The sequence below is a fragment of the Poeciliopsis prolifica genome, unplaced genomic scaffold, assembly GCF_027474105.1.
Source record: "Poeciliopsis prolifica strain line A6 unplaced genomic scaffold, Auburn_PproV2 SCAFFOLD001, whole genome shotgun sequence".
NCBI classification, from domain to species: Eukaryota; Metazoa; Chordata; class Actinopteri; order Cyprinodontiformes; family Poeciliidae; genus Poeciliopsis; species Poeciliopsis prolifica.
The window spans coordinates 18,469,578-18,487,922 of NW_026562376.1; the positions used below are offsets into that span (position 1 = coordinate 18,469,578).

At 40.5% G+C, this 18,345-nt stretch overlaps 1 protein-coding gene across 9 annotated transcripts in view; it reads right to left on the bottom strand.

Annotated features, from left to right (window-relative positions):
- The window catches only part of srpk2 (SRSF protein kinase 2), a 65,530-nt gene that overhangs the window by 2,345 nt on the left and 44,840 nt on the right, over positions 1-18,345 (bottom strand). For 3 of the 9 annotated variants that reach the window (XM_055039017.1, XM_055038935.1, XM_055039271.1), the window contains exons 8-16: positions 15,703-15,868; positions 12,912-12,952; positions 11,876-12,197; positions 9,794-10,699; positions 7,635-7,735; positions 6,870-6,977; positions 6,719-6,788; positions 3,747-3,839; positions 3,378-3,470 (exon numbers count right to left, since the gene is read on the bottom strand). In XM_055039017.1, coding sequence (XP_054894992.1) covers positions 3,378-3,470; positions 3,747-3,839; positions 6,719-6,788; positions 6,870-6,977; positions 7,635-7,735; positions 9,794-10,699; positions 11,876-12,197; positions 12,912-12,952; positions 15,703-15,868 — 1,900 coding nt within the window. The remainder of the gene's footprint in view (positions 1-3,377; positions 3,471-3,746; positions 3,840-6,718; positions 6,789-6,869; positions 6,978-7,634; positions 7,736-9,793; positions 10,700-11,875; positions 12,198-12,911; positions 12,953-15,702; positions 15,869-18,345) is intronic. The other 6 variants (XM_055039191.1, XM_055039108.1, XM_055039509.1 and 3 more) reach the window with 5 other exon arrangements.

The following is an 18,345-nucleotide window of genomic DNA, read 5'->3' on the forward strand; positions in this document are numbered from 1 at the left end:
ACATGCTATGACATCGATTTGATATGCTAATAAAAGCTGTATTGTTACCTATAACAACTCTTTTTTTTCTCTCTTTAAAATTATAAAATTATCCCATAAAGGTCTGTAATAAAATCCTGCATAAACAGTTATGAATGAACATGTTTGTGGGCAAGGTTACTCCCTAGTTGGCAATTGTTTGGTTACCGGTACCAATGTACACAGCGGTTTTTAAAATGGTTTCAAAGAAATTTTTTTTTCCATCACATCGTTTGGGATTTAAAGAGCTTTTAATGAGATTTTCCACCTCCATGATAGACCCGGGTCTCACGCAAGGCTGCCATCTCTTTCAGCACTGCTGCTGCTGGTTAGCTGGCTGGAAAAAGGCTCCTACATTTTCCTCTTGCATCAAAGAAAAATTGCTTGGAAATACTTGGAAGTTGTGAAAACCACAGACAGCCATGTTGTTAACACTAAGAGCACCAGCAGACAAGGAAAGACCATTTTTAAAACGCTGTTGGTTAGAAACTTCATCCCGTTCTTGTTTTGTTTGTTTTGGTTGCAACGTTAGACATGACCAGCATGTGGAAATAAAAGGGACGTGTGAGCAGCAGCTCTTTTGCTGCCTGACTCATTATTTTACCTCGCAGATGTTATGTTATGCATTAAGATATTTACTTTTTAAACACTGTGCATTGGTACAAATTGTTATTTCAGCACAAATCGATGGTTTGCCCCTTTATATAAAAAGGCGACAGGCACTTTTTCAAGGGCCGCAATTATTTTACAATACAACAGAACAGCAGCTGATTTCACTAATTACTTCACCTCTTTCTTTTTATGGGATTGCTAATCAGTAAGGTGCTGCATCATTGTTGCGAAAGCCTGCAGAGTCTTGGCTGATCACCAAGCTGACAGAAGGCAGATGGACAGAAATAGAGAGAGACAGGACGATGACCAAAAACAAAAACGTGTTCATTATTGAGGAAAAGATGGAAACAGTTGGCTGGGAACGCAGCTCTGACAGGGAAGAAAGAGCGTTGAGGCTGGTTAATGACGGGGCTCGACCAGGAGGTTCGCTTAAAACCACGGCTGCCGTGCTAACCCCTTCACACGATGGCAGAATCTCAAATATTTATCAGCTGGAGATTGAGAAAAATATTTTAAGGCAATTTTAGCTTATGCAGGGTTTCTTTAAGACTTTTTAAAGACTATTACGGGTGTAATTTAAGACTTGCATCTCAACAGAAAATTGTACATTTTGTACAGCAGTGCTAAGCGTTTTTGCACAGATTGTACATATCGTCACAGTAACACAAGTGAAAACCAGTGGTGAAGACAAACGTCCAACCAACTGGACAATTATTACCAATGATTGACGCAAAAAAAAAAAAAAGTACATTAGCAGCTAGTTACCATTAGCCTCAACTGCCTGGAATTACAGAACCTAATCAAGATGTCTGTGTGCAACTCAAACTTTCGCCAGACTTACAAGTCTGACAAGAAAAATAAATTATATTTTGCGAGATTAAATTGTCCCACTACAACAAGCTTTAAGACCTGTGATCAATGTATTTAAGGACAATTTGAAATTTAAGACTTTTTAAGGATGCGCAGACACTCTGCTCTGTATTCCCAACAGTTCAATAAAAATCACAATGCACGAAAAAAAAACCAAAACAAAACAAGGTCAAGCGTCCCACCGAAGGCCTTCTGGCCCACAGGCGAAGCCCCGCTTCCCCCGAGGAGCAGAACGGGGAAGTCAGTTGAGATTAACAGAGCGCCGAGAGATAAAAGGGTGAACAGTGAGACATCGAGTGCATGCTCAGAGACAACTTCAAAGCCAGAAGATCCAGATCTCATGACACACAAGGGAAGGATTTATGAGCAGAAGGGAAAACACCAAGAAGAGAACCTTAAAAAGCGAATGAATGGCAGAGTGCAAGGGTTATCAGCTTGATCGGACACAGGTGTGTCCACTTACCAGGCTTAGAGGGCAGCAGAGCCACAGAGGAGAGAGACATGCTAATGGCGACTCTTCCAGATACGTTTATATTTCTCTAACAGTGACAGAGCCCGTCAGATTTTTTTTTATCTTAGTTAAAACAGGAGGTAGTTCTCAATAAACTTCACATCTTTTCAGCTTTTTTCACTCCCAAACAATCACTTGACATGGACATGATATCTGAAGGTTGATATGGAGACTGGCCGATGTCTACATTAAACTCTCGGTGATCTTTGGAGATATTTATTTCTCCACATTCCCCCGTCAGCCGGCTCGCAAACAGAAGTGATACTGAGCCCAACGCTGCTTACAGTTTTAACTCTACTTGTTATTTAGATAAAAATTGATGTTTTTTTTTTCAAGATTTTCTCAAAATTTAAGCATAAGTGTATGCTGATGTAAAACTGCATTAATCTCAAAACTTTTTATGCATATTTCTCTTTTTTTTTTCTATTTCAGGCCAAAAGATAAAATGAGTTCAGACTGAGCAAACTGAGTTGTAATTATTAGGGCTGCAACTAATGATTATTTTGGTACTCAATTTTTATGACTATTAATCAATTAATCAGAAGTAAAATTAGCACATCCTGCAGATTTAGATATTTTATACAATATTATAAATATATTCAAAATACGAACAAGCAATTTAATGCAATTTTAAGTTAAAAAATAAACACCTAATTGCCTGAAATGCAATAAAAGCATTCCTTTGGGTATGCATGATCATTTGTAGCAAAGTATGCAAAGCTGAGCCCTTACTGCTTACACTAACATCAATACAGTGCAGCGCTGATCTTTTTTAGGATTAACCAATTAGTATTTGGGTAGCAAAGGGAGATTTTTTTTTTCTTTTACAGAATATGAACCAGAAGAAGCTAAAAATGCCAATTGAGTTTTGAGTAGGACAGATGAAGACAAACAAGGTTTTTTCTATTGTAAATGGAAAAAATATATATATATTGTACAATTTTGGCTTAATTGTTGGTTTGATTGTGTTGTTCTTACAGCAATTGGCTTCTGTTGACTACAGTTAGTGATTAATCGATTACAAAATGACTTATTTCAATTAATCACAATTAATCGTTTCAGCCTTAGTAGTTGTAAGATTTGCTCATCAGTTGAGTTTTACAATATGTGTGCTGCAAGTGAAAAAAAATCCTTACAACTCAGGATTTAGCACAAAAACAAAATGTAGATTTTGAGCAGGTTTTCTAAACTTTTGAGAGCCATTTCACATCAACGGCAGAATGAAGAAAACCTGCCGTGACGTCATACTCACCTGTACTCTGTCTGAGAGTTTCTATGAAAAACAAAAACTCGTCCAGCTTCTGACCCCCCACATTCACTTCCTGCTACCACCCAGGATGAGGCTTCCACCCACGGTTCAGTTTACCTTTCTTGGAGAAAAACTCTCGGCTGAACTTCCCAGCAGCTACCACTTTGCGCGGGACCTTCCCGAGGAGCTCCGTGATCAGAGCGATGTGGTCTGCCCCCACCATCACATACGTCACAAAAGGGAACAGGCACGGTTCAGCGTGACAGCATGCACACACACGTCAACACACACACGCCGTCGGCTGCACGGCCGCCGACACACACTGCCGCCCCGAGGGACACGTTTGGAGGCCGAATACTGATCGCTCCCGCGTTTGATCGAATCGCCCAATTGGCAGCAAATTGAAACAGTCTGCTTGTGACCGTTTTCTGTCCCTCTTTGACATCCGTGTGTCTCAGCGCCACCCAGCTCTCAGGCCATCGCTACCTCTTCTGTTGAAGAACTCCCGGGAATACTTTCCAGAGAGCGCAAAGTGCCTCGGAATGCAGCCCAGCAGCTCTATGATGTGGGCTATGTGGTCTTTTGGGGAGGGAAGAGGAGGAGAAGAAGGGAAAGGAAAAGCAAATTGAAAAAGTTGAGTGGAAGACAAAAAGTAAAGGGAGAAAGGGAATCAATAAAACAAGAGAGTAAGGGTGAGAAAGTAAAAAAAAAAAAATAATAACAGGGAGGGACACAAAGAGAGGGAGGAGGAAGAAGGAAACAAAAAAACGACAATCAGAGATTATGAAGAAGGACAAACACGTCAATAAGCTGCGACAACACGGGATGAAGTAGTGAGGAAATGAGACGAATAAAAAGCAAAATGCCCCGAAATAACGATTCTGAAATAACGATTCAGTGGTGGGGGGACAAAAGTTGCTTCTGTGGAAATCGGGGGAAAAAGAACCAAAACCGACTCAGATCCTGGTGTCAAAAAAAAAAAAAAAACAAATAAAAAAAAAAAACAAGTAGAAAGTAGCCGACCGAGCAAGGAGAAAAACAACAAGATGAACGAAATTAGAGAGCTGGACGAGATGAAGAGATAGAGGATGAGGAAAACGTTTCAGCCGGCATGCAGATAGAAGCAAAGGGACGTGACAAACTATTGTAGCTCTGAGGCGAACGTTACGATCTGCTACCTTTTTGCTACAGGGTTCGTACGTTTTTCCTGCCATAAAATTCAACAGCTTTTCAAGCATTGTACGTTTTTAAACTTTTCCAGCACAGCAATTTTGATACAAAAACAATACAAATGATCTAAAAGAGGACCATTTCAATTCACTATTTCACAATGTCATTTATAAAATAAGTGACATAAAATGTTTGATATCTTGTGATAGTACCGTAAATTATGCAGCAGAATAAGATTAGCTAAAAGATAGCTAAATTGTATGTTTTTAAATGTCTCTCTTAACATCTAATTGGTCCGAGAGCAAAACACTAATTTAACAAAAAGCTCCCTGATTTCAATAACATTAATGAAAAAAAAAATTACCACAATCTTTCTTTCAATTAAGTCACAGAGCCATTAGAAATAATAAATAATATTTCCATGTCGTCTCTTTACTGAAAACGATTGAAGTTAATTGACTTAGAAAGTTTAAGTTTGGATTACCTATGTTGAAATAATCCAAACAAATCGTGTTGACTTAAATGACCAAATTAAATGCTTTAACACAATATACAATATAATGTGAAAAAAAAAAAATTCTAAAAAGTTTCCTGGTATTCAGTAAAATAGAAATAATTTTGGTAATTCTAACCGACCAACACAGCATAAAGTTTAGTCTGATTCAACTTCAGCCAGTGAGGAACAAAAAATGTTTTTATCAGCTGTAGCAAAATGAACAGCTGATAAATAATCAAACCTCAGATTGCTCTTTACTACAAACCCGTGCAGCCTGAATTTTAAGGAGTTTGCACAGGAATGAAGCACTTCCCAAACCCTGAAAACACTTAACGAGAAATTCAAGCATTTTCAAGGATTTCAAGCACCCGTACGAACCCTGTTGCTCGGTTTCACACGGCAGGAATAAAAGGACGCCAGCGACGTGAGCTTTCTCCGTTTGAGAGACGCGAGTCGCGGTGAGCAGTGAGATGAAGACGGAGGCACAGCGGCAGAGTTCAAGGTGAGGATTTAAAGTCGACAGTGGACAGGAGGATTTGGGGAAAGGGATTCCTAAACTCAGCTTACTTCATCAGCAACAACACATTGCTAAAACGATCTCCATTGCTCAGACTTATCATTTTGCAATAAAAAAAGACAAGATGTCTAAATGTCCACAGAGTTTCTTTACTGAAAAACTGTTAAAGTTAATTAACTTGGAGAGTTTAAGCTCTCATTCGAACAACGGAGAGACATCATGAAGTCAGTGTGTAGAATGTAAGATACTTTGCTGACAATGTGGACGAACGGTACTGGTGAAAAGCTGACAGACTCCTTAATGGTGCGTTCTCACGTTCTTTTTTCAGGATGTGCGCAACAAACAACTCCAGTGAATTTATTTTTCAAAAACCGCACCAAGTAGGCTTAAGCATAAACCCCTCCCCACCTAATGTTTAGCTAAGTGAATCTCAGAAAGTCTCTCCTGCTCACACACGTTTTATAGCCACTAGCAAGCATCTGGCTTAAAGGAAAAAATAAAATACAAATCCATCAGAAAAAAATAAGATCCATCCTCTTCTTTGCTAAATTTAAATCCCTGACTTTTTCCAAGTCAGGGAAAACAGGGATAAGATGTTGGTTCTTAAAACAAAAAATTCTGAGAATAGATGTTGATCGAAAATGATAGAAGTTGTTTTTTTCCTTAAGAAAAAAAAAACAGAAAAGTCATGTGACATTTAAACATCTAAATGAGTTTTATTTGGCTGGCCTGAGAGTGGAAATAGCTCTTGAGGCTGTAAATGAGCAGATAAAATTAAGCTTTTGAAATGGTCTCAATCACAACCAACCTTTGTTTTTCTCTTAATTTTAATCTTACTTCTAGCTTAACAAGCAGGAACAAAAGGACGCCAGCGACGTTTGTTTTTTATTGTACGATAAATTTTTTTAAAGTAAGTAAAAATGATCTAATGTAATTATCCCAGGAGCTTGTCGATGGCTAGAAGAAGTGTTGGCTTGATGTTTAAGTTGCTAAGGAAACATAATCAAATATTAGCACAGCAAATGTATCTATTTGAGTGTGCAGGTATAATTTTAACCACAAAAAATAAATAAAACATTGAAGCATCCTATTACTGCATTTGAAAATCTCTGATGTTGTTTGCTGTGATGTAATCCCAGCCTGAATAAAGAACGATCCGAACGTGTCTTCAAAAGCCCAGATTTAATAAAACATTTAAGTATCTACAACAGATTTCAATAGTCTGGAACATATAAAATAAAACTAATTCGTACAACATTTTATTGAAATACTCACCCTCGTCCCGGGAGTAGTCCTCTCCAGAGTGAGGCTCAAACAGATAATCTCCTGTGGCCAGCTCAAACGCCTGACAGAAAACAGTATTATAATAATAATAATAGAAAGGATGTACGATAAGTCGTCTGCGTTTGGACTCGGTTCTGTTCACCATGCAGGCGGTGCTCCAGATGTCCGCCGGCGTACCGTATCCGGCTCCTATCAAGACCTCAATGGAGCGGTACTGTCTCGTCTGGATGTCTTCTGTGAAGTGCTTGTGCTGCTCAAGAGAGGACGACAAACACGGGAGAAGCGTTACGCTGGTGTGAACGTTTCTGGATCGACAACAAATTCCCCAAAATTCTACTGGAGTATTGATTTTTATTATTAGTATTTGAGCGTGAGACACCATTTCTGTTTTCTCATCAACCGCTTTCTGCGCTTCTGCTTTTGTTCCTACATGTCGGCTTATGTAAGACCAAAGATTTCTCAGCCGCTGCTGTGTTTATAGTTGCTGGATCGCACCTCCTGCCAGCTCGTTCAGCTCAGCATCCCGGATTTAATGATTTCTGCTGGCTGAAAAAAATAAATGAGGCCAGACTGACGGCAAACAGTACAACGTGAACGCTGTCTGATGGCTGTCATGTTCCTGATGCTCTTCACCTCCAACACAGACGAGTTCGTTCCTGGTTTATATTACAAATTTATCGCACAATAAAAAACCAAACCAAATTATTTCCCATCGTAAGCAACACTGCACTTGCTTATGATGCATATTTTTTAAAGTATCTGATCTTTACAGTCAGAACCAAACGTTGAAAAGTATTTTTCATTTTCATTTACTGATATTAAAGCGTCTACAGAAAAACAAACATGTCTATTCAAAGGTTCCGGCTTTTTCAAGCATAACCCATTAAAAGTCCAGTTTTCCTCTCACCACCCAGCAGGCGTTTCCGAGGTCAGCGATTTTAACTCTGATGGAGTCGGCGTTGCGGGGGTCCAGCGGGTTGATCAGGAGGTCTGCAGCTCTGGCCCTGACTGGGTGTGGACAGAACGTCACAGTTAGCGCACAACCCTCACCACATTCACCGATACATATGAAACACCAATCAATTCATCTCGTCTTGCAGATTCATAAAAAAAGTTCAGAAAAAAGGACCATTCTTTAGTTTTTGTACATTTATTCAGCCGGATTTAAAAACAATAATTGCTGTTTTCACTATCAGTAATCCATATGAAATGAATGTAAATTAATTGTTAAAGAACTATTTGTTAAGATTCTAAAGGAAGCAATAAGATGTTAGTCAATCTTTCTGGTCACAAAATAGCCAAAAGAAAAAAAAAAAAAAGGTATTTTTTGGACTATAAGCTGCTATTTTTTCCCACGCTTTCAACCATGTGGCTTGGTCGTGTCACTGTGAAGATGGCTACTGTGCGCTGCGCTACTCTCAGGACTGAAAGTAAACTAGAGATGAGTAGAGGAAAAGGCGAAAGATAGGTACCTAAAGAAGGTTAAGTTAGATGCATTTTTAGTTGACACCCGAAATCAACTTATGTGTTTCGCATTTGAACGACAGTAATGCAGTTAATCAATAGTTTGGCTTTCAGACTTCTTCAATAAGAGAGACAGCTGCTGCAGACAAAAAGAGCTTACACACCAACAGACATGTAATCTTACATCAAGCAGCTGCTTCAGCTTCTTCAGCAACGGTTCAAGGTAACGATAGTAAAATGTCAAACGTAGGTGGATGAGTAACTGGTCCTGAGTCATTATAAACAAGCAGAGAGGGACGAGTTTTGGTGGAAAACTTTGAATCAGCCTCAAAAACGGAGATTGTTTATCTCACATTGGTTTGCAGATTCGAATGTTCTGTCTCTGCAGACATTATTCAGCTACGTGTCGATGTCATCTGGGAAGAAGATCATTACTGCAGATGAGAAGAGCGCAGCAACCTGCCAACGAGGTGTTTGACAGTAATAATAAAAACTACGCTTGGATCCTTCAAAGCTATGAGACTCATGACTGATAGATGTTCATTAATTTAAACTATTAATTTACTTTCGCATAGTTATCGCGGTAGAAGCCATTTGTTTGTTAAATACTTAATAAAACATGTTGACCGTGTTTGATGTTTGTTGTGAATGACGTATTAACGAGGTAATCAGTCAAAGTTTGTCGGTTTTTGAATGTTCAGGAACTACTGCGGCCGTCATGCGCCACAGCAAAGGTAAACAAAGATACTGAAAAGGTGATCAAACCACTGGTATCTTTTTATTCTCCGTCTCTCTTTGAGCCTGAATGTTATGTTAAAAACATAACATTCAGTCCGTTCTCTTTTTAGGTTTTCAGGCTTGATAAATATTTTGCAATTATTAATAGGCGCTTTCATGGACACAGCTGTGGTCGATCAGTTCATTTTAAACTTTTTTATTATTTAGGAAATGGAACCGAAACGCAGAGAATTACGCAACGCCTTGTTGAAATAATACTTCCCAACATTGTTATTTTTGTTGGGCCATGGGAACACGTTTTGTTGATTTTTCTTTTTTTTTTGTTGTTGTTGTTCTTTAATAAAGTTCCAAACGTTTTGCCGTTTCGCACCCGTGCTCCAGCAAAGCACGAACAGTTCCAAAACACTATGAAATGAGAAAAAAAGCTACGTCATGTTTTGAAAAACTAATCAGTCACTGTTGATTAGTGGGTGCACTAATCACAGTGATTGATTAGTGCACCCACTAATCAATGGGTGCACTGTTGCACCCATTGACACGTGCTGCACGTGCAAACAGTGATTCTTTGCAGAAGCCACTCCCACTCTCTTGGCGGTACTGCGAACCCCAGCTAAATCTTTCAGTGGTACGCAGTACCCGACCGAACCCGTTTACTTTCACTCCTGCCTGTAGGTAAAAATAATCCCAATATCTCACAAATTCTGCAGCTTTTAATCTGAACTCACAAAAACTGCTTATGCTTGTCAAGTCACTACAATAAACTTTAAGATATGTTGCTGGTATTTTATGTGATAAAACAATATAAATTAGTGCAAGAGTGAAGCAGAAGGCAAATGAAACATGCTTTGTGTTAATGCCGCCTACCTTTCGGCGTGTCTCCTGTGCTTGACGATGAAACGGTGCGACTGCGGTCCGCGGTGGGGCTATTTGTTGCGGGTTCTGTCCCAATGTCCACCGTTCCCACGGGAACCGGGTTTTCTGGCTCGGGGTCCAGAGGCAGGTCGGGGAAGACGGGCACGGCGGCGCGGTGCCGCTCGCTGGAGCCGTTGGTCAGCGCCGGTTCGGCCACTTCGCCGTTGTACATCTCGTACCCGGAGCTGAGCGAGATGTCCCGGTCCGTGTAGCTGAGCTCGGACTCCACCAGGGGGCAGAGGACGGGCTCGGGCGTGGGCGAGGGAGTGGGCGGCGTGCCGGGGTTTTGTCTCAGCGACTCAGAGACCGACAGGACGTGCCCGTTAGTTTTAGCTGAAATGGTTTTAGTGGTCTGCGGTTTAACCGGAGAGGTGCTGTCTGTGAAAAGGTCCGCCGTTGTTGTCGTCGTCGTGTCATCATCGTCGTCTTCTTCGTCTATCTCCTCATACTCCTCCCCCTCCTGCTCCTTTGACTCCTCCTCGTCCACAGCCGCCTCCTCCTCGGCTTTACTCTCAGTCTTTGGTGCCTCTGTTCCGATGTCTCCATCCTCCTCTTGCTTCTCCTCTGCTTGTTCTTCTTCCTTTTCCTCCGTCTCCTGCTCCTCCTCTTCCTTCACATTCTCATTTTCTGTCACTTTCAGTGGCTCCTCCTCCTCGTCGTCCTCTTCCTCCTCGTCCTCTCCCTCCCCATCTGCTTGTCCTGACTCTCCATTACCTTCTTCTGAGGCGGGGGGTATGGGGGCCTCTTTTTCAGCGACAGGCGTGGGCTCTTCTTCCTCTTCCTCTTCCTCCCCCTCCTCTTGTTGGTTATTAGCAGGGATTTGTGGCGTTTCGCTTTGCTCCTGGGGAGGCGCTGCGCCTAATACGAAGACAAGGGCAGAAAAACAGCAAGTGGGTGGAAAGGGGATAAACAGCGAGTTCAGTCAAAGACGATGTAGGCGAACGGAGAGGCAAACTAAAGCGAGTACGAACATGAAAGAGACGGGGGGGCGGAGGAGGAGGCAGACGGAGAAAACGTTTGTTTCTATGAATCAGCTTGGAGCCGATCCACATCCTTCCCATTCACAGGCAGCACAAAACTGCATCTGCATGTTTACAGGCTGAATCACAAGCCATGCCTCCATTCCAGTTGTTGAATTTTTAACATACAACAACGTTTCTCGGCGCATTTCTGTCACCTGGTTTGAACCGAATCAAACACGCCACAGAAAGCATAATTCCATCAGATATAAATATCAGAAATATTTACATTTTGTGTTTAAGATGAAAAATCATTTCTGTCTATGTTTGTATGAACTCCTCAAGTGGCATTTTTAGTTTGGACTCTTTCCGATTCTGTAAAATAGAAAGACAAAAAAATCCCCAATTGAGCAACTTTTGCTTTCCAAATACTAACTGATTAATGCCAAAAATAATCAATAGATTAGCTCTACACTGTATTTATTTATGTTAAGTCAAACAGAAGGGATGGAGATTTCTTTTACCATGTTGACATGGGACGTAATTCTTTAGCCTTTGCTACAAATGGTCAAGCAAACACTTGAATGCTGCTGTTGCATTTTTGGCAACAGTTTTATTTTTATCGTTTTAAACATAAAGGAACTGAATCGTTTATTTGCATTTGTTAATTATATGACTAATATCGTTAAAAATACACTTCAGTGGTTGAATTAAAAATCTGCAGAATGTGCCAATATTTCCGACTGATTGATCAATTAATTGTTAGAATAATCGATTAGGAAAATAACTGTTTTCTGCAGCTATATTCGAAAGCGTCTTGTTGACTCTGTTACGGCCTTTTCCAGGTTGTAAAAAGGTTTGAAACTCTGTGGGTCTGGTGTTGTTCTTAAACTTCCCAACAAATGATACTTCGCAGTTTGATCATTAACGGAGCAGTGATCTTAAACACTCATTAACGCTGGTTCAAAGAATGGACTACGCTTTAAAAGCCAGGTTCGTCTCAGAAAACCAAACGATTTCATGAGAAAAAAATCGGAGATTCACACATTTCTGATGATTTACCAACAGAACTCACATGTATGATTCGTCAACCTGACGGGTCTCTCTCTTTCTCCTCCCTCCTCCTCTTCATCCTCCCCATCCTCCTCGTCATCGTCGTCGTCGTCGCTCTCTCCCAGAGCCATGCTGGGTCCCAGAGGTGCCAGAGGCTGCTGCTGCGGCAAAGACGGGCTGCGTTCAGCGTCTCCTTTGTCGCCGCTCTCTTTGGCTCTCTCCTCCCTGATCTCGGCCTCTCGCTCCAAGGCCTCGATCTCCAACATCCGCCTCTCCAGCAGCTCGGCCTGCCGTTTCTGTTTCTTCTTCAGCTTCTTCTTCTTGTTCTTGGAGATTTTTCCCACCTGGGAATAGAAAGAAAAAGTAGATATGGCCATGAATCAGAGGAAAAAATGCACAAAAAACACTTCAATATAGATATGTAGCATGAGAAATATCAAAGGTGAATTATTCAGTTGTTATTTTTGGCTGATGAGACGTGATGCCAATTTTCACAACTGAAGGCTGTTTGTTAATGTTGCAGAATTGTTTTCAATAAAATCTGAGCAAACCACACATTACCAAATCATATTCTTCTTATGTTCCTGAGTTTCATAGTCATAAACTTTTTAAAAACTCCTTCCTTCTTCATAAGAGGTCAAAAGGTCTCTTTGTATTGCCGATATGCAGAGAGAAAACGATAAAATGATGACTGTGTTGTTTTAATTATCTTGCTATCTGTCTCCCATTCAGCAGGGGGCAGCATACATCCTTCTTTTTTTTTTTTCTTTTTTTTTTTTTATCAATTCCCCCCCAGGCTCTATCAGTACTGTTTTATTTGCCTGGATCTCAGCAGCTTGTGAGCAAGTTCTGCTGACCATGATACAGACAAAACCAAATGCTTACAAACCAAAGCACAGACAAACCTGGATGTGGTGCTCTTAACTTTGCTTTATGCTGTGTGTGAAGTGTGTGTGTGTGTGTGTGTGTGTGTGTGTGTGTGTGTGTGTGTGTGTGTGTGTGTGTGTGTGTGGTGGGTGGGTGTGTGTGTGTGTGTGTTCTTCTTAGTTCATACTCACATCAGACGTACTCACCGGTTTGAGCTGGGGCGCTGTGCTAACTGAAAGACACGGACAGAGAGACAAAGATGAGTGGCTTCAGATTCTGATCGGGTCGCAATCAGGACCTTTAGGTGAAGAGCTGCTCACTGGAAAACAACACACTTCCAAGAACTTTATTGAGATTTTAAGTGACAAACCAACAACAAGCAGGGTTTCCTGTCAGGATTATGTAGCTCCGTTTATTTCAGCTCTGAACAGCTTTCCGCTCCCTTTCAGTCCAATCTTCCTTCATATTGAGACAGGACTTCTTTCAACAATTGTTTTCATAAAGGCTAGTTAAATATATAGATTATACTAGATTATTTAGTCCTGTCAAGATAAAATTTAAGATCTGAGGTAACATATTAAAGGCCGACTTACTTCTTTAATGATTTTAAAGAAATGCAATGTATATTATGTACAATAGACGTTTTTGGACTTTACATTGTGTTATAATGTATTCCCCTCCTCAAAAAACCAAAAAACCTAGAGTGTTACTTTGATTTTTTCACGCATGTTTAAGAAATACTTTTATCTCCATGGTAAACACCTGGACCTCGCCCCGCCTTCAAGGCATAGCTCCTCCTCAGAGCTGCAGTTTCCACGCTTCCGTGCTTCTGCCTCACAGAGAACGCCACTGAGCTCCTTCAGACTAGCCAGCAGCAATTAGCAAACAGTTGGTGGAACTGCACATCTGCTGAGCTCGAAATGTGAACTACATCTCAGTGCAATGCTGGTACAAATGTTGTTAAAGGGTTAACAGAGGAGCCATGTGATGACTTCCTGAAGTCTCAGAAAGAGCAGGAATTGTAAAGAGACAGAGGCCCAATTGCAAGGCATTAATCAGAAAATAAAATTTCTTTTAAGTGATATTTGAAATGTATAGCATTTTCATAACAACTGATACAACTGGGTAGTATCCCCTTTAAGGCCCTGATTTTAGATACATGGATGTAAAATTTGTGGACATCTTGGAGTGACAGTTATGCCAAACATTTTACATATTTTATTGAACAGTCTTCTGTAAGATGTTGAGATGAGCTTAACCCAGTTTTTCCAAGAGGGTCAGCTTAAAAGAAGCCGAATAATAAAAAAAAAAATAAATAAATTTTTTTTTTGAAATTATGCACCACTTTGTGTTGGGGTGGACATGAAATCCGGGGAAAACGCAACCGCTTTGGTGGGTTTTGTTGGGAGTTTAAATGACAAACAAATGAAGAAGCATTACTCGTGCACACCCACTGCCTTCCTTTCTCGTTTCAGATCGATGAAAGCCTTCAATTATTTACTGCAGTCTTAAACACATTAGACATCGCTGCTCCTACCTGCTTTGCAAACATGGAAAATTATGAATGTGCAGCCTCTCATATTTTTCCCTTAAAGGCTCATAGACATGCACACTCTGGATTGATAGACAGAAACATGTCGTTATTTTTGGAAATCCCTCATTATTATTTTTGAGACTTGTAGAAGAAAATCCTCTGTATTAGGGGACAGAATCTTTCAGCTTTATGAAATATTCTGAAACAGTCACTCCATTTAAACCTTCAAAACTACATTTCAAAGAGCCAGTAGCCAAAGTTGTACATGAGACGAACGACAGGCATTTATGTCGCCATAAAAAGAGTGAACTTGCTCTGCCTCTTCAGTCGCAGACCGACTCTGCCACCGCTGTCGAGCACTCTTTGTTTTCAATGTCGGTAGTTGCATTCCCTTTCAAATGTACAAATGCAAGCTGCTGAAAAAGACTGACTGATGCAAGCATCTGACAGCTCACACTGGGGTTCAGCAAGAGGACAGGGTTCATATCCAGTTTTTGGAACATTTTTTTCCAGTGGAAGAAGTTGTTGTGAAGAAAAAAAATGCATCTTCAAAGCACCAAAGGGAGGCAGCCGAGGAAGCAGAAAGAAGCTCATTCCTTTCTGTGCAACAAGAACTTTATGATCCTTTTGAAAATAAAAAATTAAAAATCTGCTTCATTAGATTTTACTATGCTTTTTTTGTGGGTTCTTGAATATTTAATTCAATATTTAATATTCAAAATCAGTTGCTATTCTACTCAAATGCTTTCAAATTTCAACAGAAGTAATGATCATTATTAGGAAACTAGAAACATGTCAGTGACGAATCTTTAAAAAGCTGACATAAGTGTTTTGTTTTTTTAATTTTATTTTGCTTTTAAAGAACATCATCTCTGAAAAGGGTTTTTTCCTAAATGTTTTGTGTTTCTTGGTAAAGAGAAAAAAAAGTTTCAGTCTTCCCAGCCACAAAATGAGAAATAGGTCACTCTTTCTTTAAAAAAAAAAAAAAAAAGACTGCTGCATTTGGCCAAGTATAGTAAACGGGAGCTTTTAAACAGAATGTTTAAAAGCAAAGTCCCTCTTGACCTTTGACACCCAGGCACTGAAATACCACTAGTTTGATGGGGTTTTGGTATTCAGGCCCAAAGTTACGTTTTATTTGTAACTTCAATAAAACTGATATATACAATTTGATTAAAAGACATTAGAAAAAAAAAGCTTAATGAAAAAGATTTTTAACTTCTATTTTGTGTTAATGTAACTTAAAGCACACAGTGCAGTGTGTCCCATATGGTTAACGTACCTAAAATAATACTTTTTGTTATGATAGTTGTTCTAATAACAGCAACAACTCTGCACCAACAGACCGAGTTTCATTTACGTTTAATTGTATTAACAATGTTCATAAATGGGGGTAAAAAAAAAAACAATACTAAAAATGTTTATGAAAGCAGTGTTTGCGTTGGTACCAGCTGATCCAGATGGGGGTGGCGCTCCGGTTCTCTGCCACTCGGTGGCCTCCATGGCCATGCGCCTCACGAACACGTCGTCCACACACATCAGGATGTTCTCAGGTTTGATGTCGGTGTGGATGATTTTACACTTCGTGTGGAGGTAGTCCAAACCCTGCAGGACCTGCAAAGACATTTAAAGCAACACACATTCATAAGAACGCTGATTTTTCTCTCCTTCAACATTTTCTCTCTTTTTTTTTTTTACATATTAACAATATATGTAAAAACATTTGGATGAGTACACTCATCCAAAACCAAACAGTTCATCTTTTGGAGGGTTTTTTTTCATGTGGCTTTCTTTTCTTTTTGGATATTGAAGAGGAAAACAGCCTCATTTATCACTCTATTCATCGTCTGGGCAGCTCTCGAGATGCAGACTGAAAGAGTTCAACAACTTCACATGCTGATCAGGTGGCTGATGGGAAAATGCCCCCAAGTCTTGTGTCTGAGAACAGCAGCGTTGCTCTAGTCTAAATTGAACCACTGTCTGCATCTCTTGTCTTTGACCCAACTGAATTATAAACTTTGTTGTGTTGCCTCGAAATCACTGGCTGACTGCTGTGTGTGTTTTTGGAGTCTTAATGGGGACCCAGTATGAACAGTCGTTGCCTCTTCCCCCGCTTTGCAAACAACTATCATGCCTTCAGCTCAGTAATAAATGTAAGAATATAAAGTAAATGGTTGCTTTATGCCATTATTATCGTTTGTGAGCAAAGAAGCAGCAAAGAAGCTTTGGGTGCGTTCAGACGTCGACCATTTCTCACAAAACCGTCATTCTTAATTTATTCAACTGAAGGTTTTATCAACCGGTGTGCTTAAACAAAATTATTTGTTCTTATTAAAGAGGAACACCAACCATGAAGCTAGTGCTTCAAAAGTAATGGAAACGTATAAATTTTGAAGCCAGAAATTCTGGCTCGTTTTTCTTTCTGGTGACAAATTCATGTAAACGATGTCTTTGAGTGACACAAAAATAGTAAAAGGTCCTCCTATTAAGTCCACTAAACTAAAGCAAACCTCTAATAAGGTCATCAGGTTACATTTCTTATTTTGTTTATAAAAAGATAAAACTTTTTTTTTAAAAAAAACCCTCTTGGATGAAAAATTATCACACCCACTTCTTCCATCCATGGCAAGATGCATTTTTTTCTGACATATAGATGAGTCCCTAATATTAATAACGCCTACTGATTTACCTTGGTTTTAACACAATAATCCAGCCAATAATGCTCTGTAAGATGAGCCGGCAGAAAGCTAAAGCTTCCCTTTTATACATGAAAATAAACAATAATTCAGATCATTATGAATATTATATATATATATATATATATATATAAAAAAAAAAAAAAAAAAAAAATTCCCTTCTCACCCACCGCGGGTGGTTCTTATCCTCTGAGCTCGGGTCCTCTACCAGAGGCCTGGGAGCTTGAGGGTTCTGCGCAGTATCTTGGCTGTGCCAAGGACTGCACATTTCTGGACTGAGATGTCTGATGTTGTTCCTGGGGATCTGTTGTAGCCACTGCTCCAGTTTGGGGGTTACTGCCCCGAGGGCCCCGATGACCACAGGCACCACTGTGGTCTTCACCTTCCAGGCTCTCTCAGTTCTTCCCTGAGGCCCTGGTATTTCTCCAGTTTCTCGTGCTCCTTTTTCCTGATGTTGCAATCACTTGGTATTGCTACATCTACCACAACGGCTTTCCTCTGATGTTTATCCACTACGACAATGTCTGGTTGGTTCGCCATTACCATTTTGTCTGTCTGGATCTGGAAGTCCCACAGGATCTTAGCTCTGGCGTTCTCCACCACCTTTGGGGGTGTTTCCCACTTTGATCTCGGGGTTTCCAGTCCATATTCTGCACAGATGTTTCTGTACACTATGCCTGCCACTTGGTTATGTCGCTCCATGTACGCTTTCCCTGCCAGTATCTTGCACCCTGCTGTGATGTGCTGGACTGTCTCAGGGGCCTCCTTGCACAACCTACACCTTGGTCTTGTCTGGTGTGGTAGATCTGGGCCTCTATTGCTCTGGTGTTTAGGGCCTGTTCCTGGGCTGCCAGGATGAGGGCCTCTGTGCTGTCCTTGAGTCCAGCTTTTTCCAGCCATTGGTAGGATTTACTGATATCAGCCACTTGGGTTATTTGCTGGTGGTACATCCCATGTAGGGGTTTGTCCTCCCATGATGGTATCTCTGGCACCTCAACCTCCGTTCCCTGTTGTCTGAGACATTCACTGAGCACATTGTCTGTTGAGGCTTTGTCCCTGATGTATTTATGGATCTTAGTTGTTTCGTCCTGGACAGTGGTTCTCACACTCACTAGTCCTCTGCCTCCTTCCTTGCGGCTCGTGTACAGTCTCAGGGTGCTGGATTTGGGATGGAACCCTCCATGCATTGTTAGTAGCTTTCTGGTCTTAATATCTGTGGCTTTTATCTCCTCCTTTGGCCAGCTAATTATTCCAGCAGGGTATCTGATTACTGGCAAGGCATAGCTGTTTATCGCACAGATTTTGTTCTTGCCATTGAGCTGGCTTCTCAGGACTTGCCTTATTCGTTGGAGGTATTTAGCTGTGGCTCCTTTCCTTGTGACCTCATCGAGGTTG